General features: G+C 45.8%; 1 protein-coding gene across 1 annotated transcript in view; it reads right to left on the bottom strand.

The window, feature by feature from the left end:
- ZDHHC9 (zDHHC palmitoyltransferase 9) overlaps positions 1 to 15000 on the bottom strand; it is a 128157-nt gene that overhangs the window by 38747 nt on the left and 74410 nt on the right. Inside the window, exons 2-3 of the mRNA XM_082263615.1 lie at positions 11048 to 11339; positions 874 to 1034 (exon numbers count right to left, since the gene is read on the bottom strand). Coding sequence (XP_082119741.1) covers positions 874 to 1034; positions 11048 to 11214 — 328 coding nt within the window. The 5' untranslated portion in view covers positions 11215 to 11339. The remainder of the gene's footprint in view (positions 1 to 873; positions 1035 to 11047; positions 11340 to 15000) is intronic.

Genomic DNA, 15000 nt, shown 5'->3' with positions numbered 1-15000 from the left:
CTCGAACACTGAAGATGGGTCATGGATGGGTCTTCCAGCATGACAATGACCCAAAACATTCTGCCAAGGCAACAAAGGAGTGAGCTCTTTGGCATTAACTCGACTCGCCGTGTTTGGAGGAAGAAAAATGCTGACTATGACCCTAAGAACACCATCCCTACAGTCGCCATCCCTACAGTCGCCATCCCTACAGTCAAGCACGGAGGTGGAAACATTATGCTTTGGGGCTGTTTCTCTGCCAAAGGTACAGACCAACTTTGCTGAATTGAGGTGTCAATGGATGTCGCCATGTATTGTAAAATATTGGATGAGAACCTTCTTCCCTTACCTCGAACACTGAAGATGGGTCATGGATGGGTCTTCCAGCATGACAATGAGCCAAAACATTCTGCCAAGGCAACAAAAGAGTGGCTCAAGAAGAAGCACATTAGGGTCATGGAGTGTCCTAGCCTCCAGACCTTAATCCGATAAAAAATGTATGGAGGGAGCTGAAACTTTGAGTTGTCAAGCGACAGCCAAGAAACCTTCAGGATTTAGAGAAGATCTGTAAAGAAGAGTGGACCAAAATCCCTCCTGAGGTGTGTGCAAATCTGGTAACCAACTACAAGAAACGTCTGACCTCTGTACTTGCCGAAAAGGGTTTCTCCACCAAGTCATGTTTTGCTTGGGGATCAAATACTTATTTTACTCACTGAACTGCAACCTAATTTATAACATTTGTATCATGTAAAAAAAAACACAAACAGATATTTTGACTGGATGTATTTAAAAATAAAATCTAATCTAGATTAAAAGGTTCTTTTTATAATCATATATTAATTTTACTCTCCTATATATCACCCAGCTGATCCCAACCCCCCACCTTCTACTTACCAATCTCCATTTCAATGAATGCCGCCTCATCCGGCAGTGCCCGGGGTATCACCCCGGGGTCACTAAAACTCGTCCGTAGCAGAGTGGCCATAGAAAAAAGGAAAAGCACCACCGCAAACACTGGGATCGCCGGGGAAAGCTGCACCGCTAGATAGCGACACCTGCGAAAGAAGTACAAAGCAAATATAAAGAGTTTCTCTATCATTTCATCTCTGCAGCCAGATTAATGGGGACACAAGATTGCATTGCATTGTCAAGAGTTATTAATGTCACGCTGCTTTATGTGCTTGATACATTGTAAATACAGCAGCTCTAGACTCTTTGGGGTAGATTTATAAAAAAAATAATGAATAATGCATCCTGCCAAATTGTATGTACATTGGATTCTGTGCAAATGCTGGCAAAAATCAAATGTTATTAGGCTATTTTCATTCTAGGTCGAACGTTATACTCCACCATTTTCATTCTAGGTTGAGCGTTATACTCCACCCAACTAATTGCACTAGGCATGAGCTGTACAGGCTGTGATTTTTCCAAGTAAAATAGGTCTCCTATCATGAACTCATTTATATCTCTTCTATGGTTCAGACTCCATTAGGTGCACCATGGGGTGCAAAGTTTCACAACACCCACTGCACCCTTCCAGCTCTCCAATGTGTTGCACTGGTTGACTGCCCATCGCCTTGGCATACAGCACAGGTGTCAAACACAATGCCCGCGGGCCGAATGCGGCCCCCCAGGCCATTTCATGTGGCCCTCGCACCTCTCCTGCAGCTGCGGCACCCCCCTTGTCTCTGCCCACACCTTGTCTCAGTAGTCGGCAGCAGAGAGGACAGAACTCCTTTGCCAGATCCTGTGCTTCTCTGTGCTGCTGCAGAAAGGATCGTCTTTGCCCCCCCCCCCTTCTCAGCAGTCTGCAGCAGAGAGGAGGGCAGAACTCCTCCTACAGATCCTGCACCTCTCTGTGCAGCCAAAACACCACCTTGTCTCTGCCTCCCCTGGTCCCAGAATTCAGTAGACTCTGTAAGCTGACTCTGGCCCTCTTCTGGACCTCGTCCAGACCTTGCACTTTCTTCTTCCCAGATCCACCCGCATCTTCTTCCTGGCAGTAGCACCAGGTAAGGGGCTACATTGTGATGTAAGGAAGGGTGGGTGACTCTTGACTTCGGATGGTGGGGGGGGGGGGTGACTCTTGACATCTCATGTAAGGGTGTAAGGGGGGCGTGGGGTGCTCTGGACATCTAATCCTACAGATATAACCGGCCCTTTGAGGGCAACCCTAATGCTGATGCGGCCCGCGATGAAATTGAGTTTGACACCCCTGCAGCATAGATTCCAACTGTCACTGATTTGCCGGGACAGTGTCATATCTTGACCCTCTGTCCTGCTGATGCGGTGTCCTGGGATCACAGCATCAAACTTTTTTGACGTAGTATGCGTCCGGTTGGGCTTACTACACTAGTGTGTGACCAGGGGAGGACTGGGACAGGGGGGCAATTGCCCCCTGGGCCATTCTGATGCCCCGTAAAAAGGCTGCGCTGCTTCTGCCACAGACATGCCTAAAGGATTCCTGGTGAAGAGAAGTAAAAAGTCCCTGCCACTGACCTACTGAGTGCGGGTTGAAGACAAGGACAGCGCGCAGACCCCCCCCCCCCCCCCAGCATGGATGGTGTAAACTCTGTCTGAGCAGAGGTCAGTTCCATGCCCCACTGGAGATTCTTCTCCCCTAGGCAGCCCCGACCGAGCTGTCCCAGCTCCTCCCAACCACTCCCTACTGGCCAGGTTGGGAACCCAGATTCAGCAGGTAAGTAGAGAGTATCTGGAGCAGAACTTCAGCTTGGAATGGAGGTCAGGAGGAGGACAGGAAGAGGGAGAGTGGGAGGGGGGCTGAGTGGCTGCACCATGGGCCTCTGGTTTGTACTCGCCCACTGGGCCGAAAGTTGCCAGTCTGCCTCTGTGTGTGTGAGACAATGTCTTTTCCTTTTTTTTGTCCTGCCAAGCCTATTTGAGTTACTGGTCATGTGCAGTAACTCAAAAGGGCATTAATTGTGCAAATCAGGGAAGGGGGTGGGTGGAACATGCAAATATAGAGGTGGACTTTGAGTGGGACCAACCTGGAAAGAAGGTCTGCTTGACAATTTCTGCATAGTTAGGGACAGGGTGTAGGTGGGACCAACCTGAAAAGAAATTATGATGGGTGGTCACTGCATATTAAGGAGCAGGGTGTTGGTGGGACCACCCCTATATAGTGGATGTGATTTGGGCATACCCACCTGGAAAGTAGGTGGATGAAATACAGACTATGGGTGAGGTTAACCGTGCGTGGGATTCAGGACCACAATAACGCTCCTTTCTTTCATATACAGTAGTATATTGGTCATTCCAAAATGAAAAGGACCATGGTCAAGGATCAAAATAAACTTTGGTGGGGCAGCCTCGGCCACAACACCGCTTCGGTGGGGCAGCCTCGGCCGCAACAACGCTTCGGTGGGGCAGCCTCGGCCGCAACAACGCTTCGGTGGGGCAGCCTCGGCCGCAACAACGCTTCGGTGGGACAGCCTCGGCCGCAACACCGCTTCGGTGGGACAGCCTCAGCCACAACACCGATTCTGTGGGGCAGCCTCGGCCGCAACACCGCTTCTGTGGGGCAGCCTCGGCCGCAACACCGCTTCCGTGGGGCAGCCTCAGCCACAACACCGCTTCCGTGGGGCAGCCTCGGCCGCAACACCGCTTCGGTGGGGCAGCCTCGGCCACAACACCGCTTCGGTGGGGCAGCCTCGGCCACAACACCGCTTCGGTGGGGCAGCCTCGGCCACAACACCGCTTCGGTGGGGCAGCCTCGGCCACAACACCGCTTCGGTGGGGCAGCCTCGGCCACAACACCGCTTCGGTGGGGCAGCCTCAGCCACAACACCGATTCCGTGGGGTAGCCTCGGCCGCAACCCCGCTTTGGTGGGGCAGCCTCAGGCACACAGCTGGAACAAGTGATCGGCATCATGTACAAAGATGCCAGAGGTAATGGGCACAAGCCACCCATCATTAGGTACTCTGCCCTGCACTGTTTGCAGAAACAACAAGACATGCTGCTAAAAACAACATCCTAGTATGATGAAGTTATTAACCGCCATTTATAAACTGGTCCGTCTGCTTTGAGATGAAGTTACAACATGCCTAAAATCACAATTTACAAGGCAAAAATTGCTATCATACCACAATGGCAAAGTCAAGTCTCTTCACCAGGGTGTAACCAACAGGTTTAGACACTGGGTGCCATTTAACTGCAGAGAGGCCACCTGGTGGAGCGATGTGTGGAAAGGAGTTTTTAGCTTTAATACCGATACATTACAAATGGAATTCATATTGTCCTTATTTGGACATCATCACCAGGGTTCCTCCAGAGGTTGCAAAGGGTTCCCAGAGCTATCCTCCCATCTGATGGTGCCTGGACAGTTCTAGGCACAATGTAACTTGGCAGATCCAGCAGCATGACAACAATGATCTTTTCAAATGACTGTAAGGGTAGTATTCTTCCCACCAATGTAAGGAGTATTCTACCCCCTGACCACCATTGTAATGAGCATTCTTCCCACTAACCACAATGTAAGGAGCATTCTTCCCACTAACCACAATGTAAGGAGCATTCTTCCCACTGATCACCAATGTAAGGAGCATTCTTCCCACTGACCAACAATGTAAGGAGCATTCTTCCTACTGACCAACAATGTAAGGAGCATTCTTCCCACTGATCACCAATGTAAGGAGCATTCTTCCTACTGACCAACAATGTAAGGAGCATTCTTCCAACTGACCATCAATGTAAGGGGCATTCTTCCCATTGATCACCAATGTAAGGAACATTCTTCCCATTGACCACCAATGTAAGGAGCATTCTTCCTACTGACCATCACTGTAAGGGGCATTCTTCCCACTGACCACCAATGTAAGGAGCATTCTGACCACCAATGTACGGAACATTCTTCCCACTGACCACCAATGTAAGGAGCATTCTTCCCACTGATCACCAATGTAAGGAGCCTTCTTCCCACTGATCACCAATGTAAGGAGCATTCTTCCCACTGATCACCAATGTAAGGAGCATTCTCACTTACCCCCCGATTTACTAATTTTAGTAGGATTTCTCAGAAACCTGAAAATTATTTCAAGGATTCTGCTGGGGTAAAAAGGATGAGAAGGCTTTTCCAACGTGTATCAGACTCATGACATTGTATACATCTAGCATTTTGTGAGTGTTTGAGGTTCTTCAGGAAAATTTGGGTCTTAAAGTGTATCTAAAAGGCAACATTTTTTTTTCTTTTCTAACTATACATACACTTTGAAGTGGACCAGCTCTGGAGAAAAGAGGGGAAAGAAGGGGATTTGGGTTCACCACATAAAATTCCTCACCAGATAGGGAAATGGTAAGGAGAAATAACCTGCATAACCCAGGTGGTGGCCTGCACACTGCCATGAAACATTAATGGCTGTGTGTTGAGTTATTTTGAGAGGACAGTAAATTTACACTGTTATACAAGCTGTACACTCACTACTTTACATTGTAGCAAAGTGTCATTTCTTCAGTGTTATCACATGAAAAGATAGAATAAAATATTTACAAAAATGTGAGGGTGTACTTACTTTTGTGAGATACTGTATATTACTAGAGGGGTCACCAGCAGGAGCTGTAGGTGCACTGCTAGGGAACCGAATCCCTTACCACCACCGCAACAGGAAAACCTATCTTATGACAAGTCCGTGTGGCCATCATGATAAGATCAAGTGTTGCAAAAGATTTGAGTATTGTGGTGGAGAGATAAGAATGGGACATGCCAGTTATCTGTCAAAGACATTGTTCCCTTTTTGTGCTATAACTGTTCATTTTATAGGTTTCCTTTTTTATTATCTTTGAGTTGTATTCTATGCTCAAAGTGTAACTGAACCCAAGAACAAAAATACAAATCCATTACCAGTACTTAGATGTGTTGGCTACATTTGTTTTCCTTTATTTTCACCTGGAAATCCTGCCTATAACACACTTCCTGTCTTAACCACTTAAGCCCCGGAGGATTTGGCTGCTAAAAGACCAGGGTTTTTTTTGCGATTTTTTACTGCGTGACTTTAACGGACAATTGCGCGGTCGTGCGACGCTGTATCTAAACGAATTTGACGTCCTTTTTTTCCCACAAACAGAGCTTTCTTTTGGTGGTATTTGATCACCTGTGCCATTTTTTGATCACGCGCTATAAACAAAAAAAGAGCGACAATTTTGCAAAAATAACAATATTTTTCACATTTTTTTATATGAAATTCCCCCAAATAAAAATGTAAAAATCAAAATTTTTTAACATTTTCGGCCAATTTGTTTTATGCTACCTATGTTTGGTAAAAAAAAAATGCAAAAAGCGTATTTTGATTGGTTTGCGCAAAAGTTATTAGATTACTAACAAAGGGAAAGATTTTTGTCATTTTTGGTGTTTTTTTTTTTAACGCGTAATGGCGGCGATCTGCGATTTTTTTTTCGGTACTGCGACAGTGCGGTGGACAGATCGGACCCTTGACTGACATTTTTGACACTTTTGGGGGTACCAGTGACATTACTGCAGTAATCAGTGCTATACATATGCACTGTTACTGCAAAAATGACACTGGCAGGGAAGGGGTTAACTGTATTGGAGAGGGAGGGGTTAACTGTGTTCCTAGGGGCGTGTTTCTAACTGTGCAGGGACATGGCTATTGGTGTAAAAACAAAGATCAACGGTTCTACATAGTAGAACCGTCTGTTCTTCATTTTTACACCAGGGAGAATGACAGGCGGCTTGTTTACATTAGCTGCCTGCCTTTCTCCCTTCACCGGAGCGATCGTGAGTGACCGGCGGACATCGGGTCCGCCGGTCACACGCACTGACTTGTCAGTGAACGAGCCGCGGCGGGCACGCGCCCGCCCGCAATTGGCTCGCAAGTCAGTGACAGGCAAGTGACGTATTCATACGTCACTCTGCCTGGCCGGGGCTGACCGCCGCAGTATATAGTCGTGCGGCGGTCGGCAACCGGCTAGGGTGACAACGCTCTCAATATTACATCTATGGGGCAGAACTGTAGTCACCCTAGGATAGTGATGGCGAACCTCGGCACCCCAGATGTTTTGGAACTACATTTCCCATGATGCCCATGCAGTGTAGTTGAGCATCATGGGAAATGTAGTTCCAAAACATCTGGGGTGTCAAGACTCGCCATCATTGCACTAGGACAGGGGTGTCAAACTCAACTTCATTGAGGGCCACATCAGCATTATGATTGCCCTCAAAGGGCCGGTTGTATCTTTAATCTCTTACCGCAAAGTGACGTATATATACACGTCGGCAGACTTTGCAGTGTTATCCTGGTGTGATGCCTCTAGCTAGAGGCACCATCCCGGTACCGTGGTTTACAGCCGACAGTCGGCTTTCCGTCAGTAACGACCGGGAGCCGCTCGACCGTTACCCAGGTGAACGGGAGGGGACGCCCCCCCCCCCTCCCGCCGCCTTCCGTGACTTTGAACGGGCCTCCCGTCCCACCGGGAGACCCGAGCACCCAGCCGGCACTCGTCCGCCGGCTGGTTGGAGTCCCGATCTAAGCCGGAAGCGGCTTCGATCGGGTCTCCGATGACGTAACCCGGAGGCGGTGTCCATGACGTCACTTCCGGGTTACTGTGCTGCAAAAGGCGGCAGATTTAAAAAACGGCTTTATGCAAAAATGCAGTTTTTGGCGTTTTGCATACAAGGAAGTGTAGTGGAGGGGTTTGGGGTCTTTTAGACCCTCGATCCCTCCATAAAGTGTACCTGTCACTACATATTGGTGTCACAAGGGATGTTTACATTGCTTGTGACAGCAATAAAAGTGATCAGATTTTTATTTTTTTTAAAAAACTGTAATAAAGTTAAAAAAATAAATAAATAAGAAAAAAAAAAAAAGAATTAAGCCGCCCCCGTCACCGTTAGCTCACGTACGTAAAAAAAACGTATACGGAAGTCGAGCCGCAAATTAAATCGCTGTTCAAACCACACATGTGAGGTATCGCCGCGATCGCCAGAGCGTGAGCAATAATTTTAAAAAAAAGAGCTACACTCTAACTCTAAACTGGTAACCGTTAAATAAATTTAAAGCGTCGCCGATTGAGATCTCTATTGACCGTAGTTTGTCGCCATCCCATGGGTGTGCGCAATTTTAAACCGTAACATGTTGGGTATCTATGTCGGCGTGACATCATCTTTCACAATATACAAAAAAAAATGGGGTAACTTTACTGTTTTTTGCTTTTTAAATGCAGTGAAATGTGATTTTTCAAAATTTTTCCCAAAAAATTGCATTTCAAAGACCGCTGCGCAAATACCGCTTGACAAAAAATATTGCAATGACCGAAATTTTATTCTCCAGAGTCTTTGCTAAAAAAAATACATATATAATGTTTGGGGGTTCTAAGTAGTTTTCTAGGAAAAAATACTGGTTTTAACTTGTAAACAAAAAGTGTCCAAAATAGGGCTGGGGCTTAAGTGGTTAATACTAGATGTCCAGAGTATCCCACCCCCCTTACATCAGATGTCAAGAGTCGTCCCCCCCCCCCCCCCCACACCCTCCCATACAATAAAGTGTACCCCCTTAACTTCTGTTCCTGCTTGGAAGATGCTGGGGGCAGAGCTGGGAAGCAGAAAGTCCAGGGTCTGGAGGAGGCCCAAAGGAGGGCTGGAGCACTACTGCAGCTCTAGAAGAGTTGGGAGGGCCCCATGAAATGGCCTGGAGGGCCGGATTCGGCCCGCGGGTTTTTTGTTTGACACGCGTGCCCTCGGACATGACCCTCGCATCTTCTCCATTATATAGGCAAAAAATGATTTGTACTTCACAGTGATGGCCGGTAACAATGGAACAGAACAGTCAGGACAGGAAGTTAGTAGCTCACACCAGTTCTGGCAGGATCAGCATGTAGAAACAAGGGGGGGGGGGGGGGGATAAAAAAGGGATAAAAAAGGGTACATAAGGCAATTGGCATTATAATTAGGGTACTATATGGTAAATCCATAGCATAATATTAGTAAATATAAACAGCCAATTGCCAGGCGTTGCTAAACAAATAAAAATAAAAATAAAGGGGGGGGGGTCAGCATGTATTTTTTGCAATTTATTGAACAAAACCTAAGAAAACCTAAATCAATTGTAAAGCTGAATTCCAGGTATGGATGTTTTTATAGTGTAGCACTGCCCCCTAGGGGACTGCTGGGAATTACACTTTCTGGATTCCCCTGGGTTACCCTTAGCAACTGATAGCAGATACTCAGCATTGAAAGTCCTTGGCTCAGTCAATAATCAACCCAGGGGATGTTGGTTTTTTTGTATTTTATCTACAACTGGGATGGGAGAAGGGATGAATGGGATACTCCAACTATGAACTATGCACAATCCTGAGGACAACCAGCTGTAGTGTGTGGCAAGGCCGCTGCTTCACCTTGCCACAGAAGTGAAGATAGATAATGTGATCCTATTTGAGTTATTTTTCAGGGTTCTAACTTGGCACCCCCTTTCTGTGTGCACTGACACCTGTCCACTGACTCTCCACTGGAGTGGTCCCCTTTCCTGGGCAGACCCCCGGCAAGCTTCCCGGTACTCACGGACACTGTTTTTCCCAAGGTTGCTCTGCCTCCAATCCCACTAGTCAGCTTTCCTGGACCTCCTGGCTTAGCACCACACTCTTGGCTCACAAGGCCGACCACCTATGGCCACCTTCCACAACAGACAGGAGGAGAGACAGCCATCACCCTCCTCCTGGGACCTGGCTTCCCACCCAAAGACACCCTGTCACATGTGCCCTTGGCTTTTATAACATATCCCAGGATGCACCACTGTTTGTGCCAACCCACTGGGATAGTCAAAATAAACTGTGCGTTACTGGCTGGGTTTCCTCCACTGTCCAACTGGCTCCCCTATGGGATACAGTGGGGACACTCCCTCAGCCCAGATGAATCACACCCTGAGCACATGTAACAGGCCTAACTTCTGATCGGGCTCCCCTGATAAGCAGATGGAGCAGACTATGATTTACCTGCTGCTTCCCTGTTAAGCAGGCAGAGGAGCAAACTATTCTCCCTGCCTAGCACCTATCTAGAAGGGTGCTACATCAGATTGGTAGCACATGGCATGTGTATGTCCTTGACCACTGCCTCTGCCGCTAAAAGGGGTAGCTGTTGGGGGCAGTAAAAGCATGGCTCAATCACAGTGCTTTACAGCCCCACAACCATTCGTGTGAATGAGCACTAAGGCTACGTACCCATTAGTGCAACTCCAATTTCAAGCAACTTTTCACTCTCTGGCACTTAGGTCACAAGAAATTTGCATCAAAGTAGTGCAGGAACCTTTTCAAAGTTTCTGCAACTTTAAAGTTGCACAGGACTGGAAAAGGTGGCTTTGAAATCAATGGGCTGCGATATGTCATGCTGCTGTATGTGTCCAAAGTCACGTGACGAGTCGCACTAGTGGAAACGGAGCCTTACAGACTAAAAGGGAGCAAAAGAGAATTTTAATGTTCTACTTCCACTTGTACGACTCCAAGGTTGCAGGACTTTGGTGCAACTTTGAACGGGTGCGACTTGAATAGGACTTCTTGTCCCTCTAAAGTCAGATCCACTGTTGCCTGTAAAATATTCAGGTACGACTTTCATGCAACTTTTGAGGGTTAACATTGAAGTCTATGGCTCACATTGCAGGAAAGTCAGACCAAAGTAGTACATGAATGGTTTTGAAATCACTACGACTTTAAGTCGCTCACATATGAATGGTTATAATTGGAAAACTTGGGGCACGACTTGTCGAAAGTCGTATGTCAAGTCGCACAAGTGTAAATGGGGGTGTATATGTTCGGGTTTAGGCTCCGTTTCCACTAGCGGGACTTGTGATGTGACTTTGGACACAAAGTCACATGACAAGTCGCAGCCCATTAATTTCAATGGCACCCGTTCCAATCTATGTGACTTAAAGTCGAAGCAACTTTGAAAAGGTTCCTCCACTACTTTGATGCAACTTAAGTGCCAGAGAGTGTAAAGTTGCATGAAAGTCGCTCCAAAGTCGCACTCGTGGGAACGCAACATACATTTTAACTGACAGAAAACCACAGGAACATTCTAAGCCAGGCCAAAAAAAAAAACACACTTACTCGAAAGCAAAGAAGAGCGAGCAAGTCCCCAGGATAAGAATGAGTGTCAGGTAGAAGATTCCCTTCTGTCTGGCCATCATGACGCGCCCGTCGCAGCAGAAGGTGTTCTTCCCCGGTAATTTTTCCCATTTTCGAGTCACTTTCTTCCTCACCATCATAACAGACATGGTTCCTCCGTAGCCCTTTGGCGTGGTTTTCTGACCACTTCCGTGCTCCCCTAGGGTAATGCTATCCCAAGCTCTTCCGCTCTGACCAGGCCGGGCACGGCACCATATTAGACGCAAAAGATGACCTGCAAAAAAAAGGAGATCGCAATTATCAACCGTGCTTAGGAAACAAATACCGAGATCTGTAAGTGTGTTAGCATTTCATTGGAAAATAAATCGTCTTCCTGTCTGCGTCTATCAGAAGAGGTTTCTTCCTCACTAAACCTCCCTCAGATTAGAACTGCAACTACCATACAAACTCAAAGTTTACGGGAATATAGTCATCCTAATGTAGACTTTACCAGCGGGAGGAAGGAGGTCCTGATTCCTCTATATAGATCTTTATATCACTAGAGGGGTCACCAGCAGGAGGAAGGAGGTTCTGATTCCTCTATATAGATCTTTATATCACTAGAGGGGTCACCAGCAGGAGGAAGGAGGTCCTGATTCTTCTATATAGATCTTTATATCACTAGAGGGGTCACCAGCAGGAGGAAGGAGGTCCTGATTCCTCTATATAGATCTTTATATCACTAGAGAGGTCACCAGCAGGAGGAAGGAGGTCCTGATTCCTCTATATAGATCTTTATATCACTAGAGGATCACCAGCAGGAGGAAGGAGGTCCTGATTCCTCTAGATCAGGGGTGTCATACTCAATTTGATCTTGGGCCGCATGAGCATTATGATTGCCCTCAAAAGGGCCGGTTGTATCTATAAGACTAGATGTCCAGAGCATCCCCTACCCTTACATAAGACATCAAGAGCCTCCCCACCATCAGATATTGAGTCCCCCACCCTACCTTACATCACAGTGCACCCCCTTTATCTTGTGCTGCTGCTGGGAAGAAGCTGTTGGCGTTGCTGGAAAGCAAAAAGTTCAGGGTCTGGAGGAGGACCAGAGGGCTGGAGCATCTCCTGCAGCTGCAAGAGCCACATGAAATGGCTTGGAGGGCCGGATTCGGCCTACGCGCCTTGTGTTTGACACATGTGCTCTAGATCTTTATATCACTAGAGAGGTCACCAGTAAGAGGAAGAAGGTCCTGATTCCTCTATATAGATCTTTATATCACTAGAGGGGTCACCAGCAGGAGGAAGGAGGTTCGGATTCCTCTATATAGATTATTATTATTATCATTATATAGGATTTATATAGCGCCAAAAGTTTATGCAGCGCTTTACAACTTGAAGGCAGACAGTATAAATACAATACACTTTAATACAGTAGGAATCAGAGGGCTCTGCTCATTAGAGCTTACAATCTAAGAGGGAGGGGTCAAGAGATAGAAGAGGTGATAACTGTGGGGGATGGCCTGATGGAGAAAATATAAGTACAGTTGTTAGGTGGTTGTCAGATAGGTTTCTCTGAAGAGATGTGTTTTCAGGGATCATCTGAAAGTGGACAAATTAGGAGATAGTCGGACAGATAGGGGTACAGCATTCCAGAGGATGGGAGAGGCTCGGGAGAAGTCCTGGAGGTGAGCACGGGAAGAGGTTACAAGAGAGCTAGAGAGCAGGAGGTCCTGGGAGGAACGAGTTGGTTGGTATTTTGAGACAAGGTTAGTGATGTAGCTGGGCGCCAAGTTATGGATGGCTTTGTAAGTCATAGTTCGTAACTTGAATTTAATTTGTTGGTTGAGTGGCATAGATCTTTATATCACTAGAGGGGTCACCAGCAGGAGGAAGGAGGTCCTGATTCCTCTATATAGATCTTTATATCACTAGAGGGGTCACCAATAGGAGGAAGGAGGTCCTGATTCCTCTTTATAGATCTTTATAATCACAAGAGAGATCAACAACAGGAGGAAGGAGGTCCTGATTCCTCTATATAGATCTTTATATCACTAGAGGGGTCACCAGCAGGAGGAAGGAGGTCCTGATTCTTCTATATAGATCCTTAGACCTCCTTTAGAATACAATACTCAGTTCTGGAGACCTTACTATGATAGTAATGAGTTAGTAAAAGCCCAGACAACAAAAATAGTGAAGGGGGGTAAAAAATATCAGGAGAGACTGCAGGAATTTAAAGTGATTGTAAAGTCTCGTTTACGAAAAAAATAAAAAAAAAAATTAACAAAACATGTTAAACTCACCTCCTCCGTGTGATGGTTTTGTATAGGGCAGCCCGGATCCTCCTCTTCTCGGGTCCCTTGTTGCTGCTCCTGGCCCCTCCCTCCTGTAGAGTACCCCCACAGATGGCAGCTTGCTATGGGGGCACTGGAGCCAAGCTGTGATCTGTGATCATTCCAGGGAGAAGAATGGTCAGCTGTGTTTACAACAGCTGACCGTTGTCCTCTCTCAGCGGGGAGCAATCGTGGGTGCCCGGCGGCCCCATGCATCGGAATCCCCGCTGCCTAGTGGGGGCAGGAGCGGCTGCCACCGGCATGCACTCGACCCCCCGTGACTGACGTCGTTTCTTGCAGCCGAGCCAGCCTGCCGCAAGAAAACTGCGGCGGGCGGTCGGCAAGTGGTTAATATGTACAGACTGGAAGAAAGAAGGGAAAGGGGGGGGGGACATAACTGAAGCCTTTAAATACATCAAAGGGGATGAATAAAGTTTGGGATTTTTAATATGTAGCTAAGATCAAAAACATGGGAACATGACCTCAAACTAGCAGGAGGAAAGTTCTAAACTAACTTTAGAAAGTATTAGTTTATTTTTTTACCCAAAGAGTAGTTGATGCCTGGAACAGGCTTTCAGTAAAGGTAGGGAATCACTCAACAGTAAGTGGATTTTGACATGCTTGGGACAAAACCTAGAGCTCCACTCAGATGATAGAGCGCTATTCAGATGTGTGATGAAGATAAAATAATAATATGATAAACCAAGAAGTGTAATAGATAAAAAAACAATATGACAAACCTTCAAACATTATATATATATATATATATATATACATACACACACACACACACACACACACATATATATAGATATATAACAGGCAAGTAAAAATCACATGCTGAATAAATATAAAGCACAAATATATAAAAAAAAAAATCTTCCCAATTACAGCGAAGTTCCAAACGTGCAAAACAATGCCAAAAAAGTGCAAAAAAACAAATTGATTGATGAATTTTGCACTTTTTGGCATCGTTTTGCACATTTCGAAATTCACTGTAATTGGGAAGATTTGTCTTTATATATTTGTGCTTTATATTTATTCAGCATATATATATATATATATATATATATATATATATATATATATATATATATATATATATATATATATATATATATATATACACATATACACACACATACATACATACATACACATACAGTGCCTTGCAAAAGTTTTCGGCCCTCTTGAACTTTTCGACCTTTTGCCACATTTCAGGCTTCAAACATAAAGATATAAAACTGTAATTTTTTGTGAAGAATCAACAACAAGTGGGACACAATCATGAAGTGGAATGAAATTTATTGGATATTTTAAACTTTTTTAACAAATAAAAAACTGAAAAATTGGGCGTGCAAAATTATTCAGCCCCTTTACTTTCAGTGCAGCAAACTCTCTCCAGAAGTTCAGTGAGGATCTCTGAATGATCCAATGTTGACCTAAATGACTAATGATGATAAATAGAATCCACCTGTGTGTAATCAAGTCTCCGTATAAATGCACCTGCACTGTGATAGTCTCAGAGGTCCGTTTAAAGCGCAGAGAGCATCATGAAGAACAAGGAACACACCAGGCAGGTCCGAGATACTGTTGTGGAGAAGTTTAAAGCCGGATTTGAATACA

Source organism: Pelophylax lessonae (genome assembly GCF_965119305.1).
Source record: "Pelophylax lessonae genome assembly, chromosome: 7".
In the NCBI taxonomy this organism is placed as follows: domain Eukaryota; kingdom Metazoa; phylum Chordata; class Amphibia; order Anura; family Ranidae; genus Pelophylax; species Pelophylax lessonae.
Note: the sequence above shows the minus strand (reverse complement) of the source record. Positions and strands in the feature narration are given on the sequence as shown.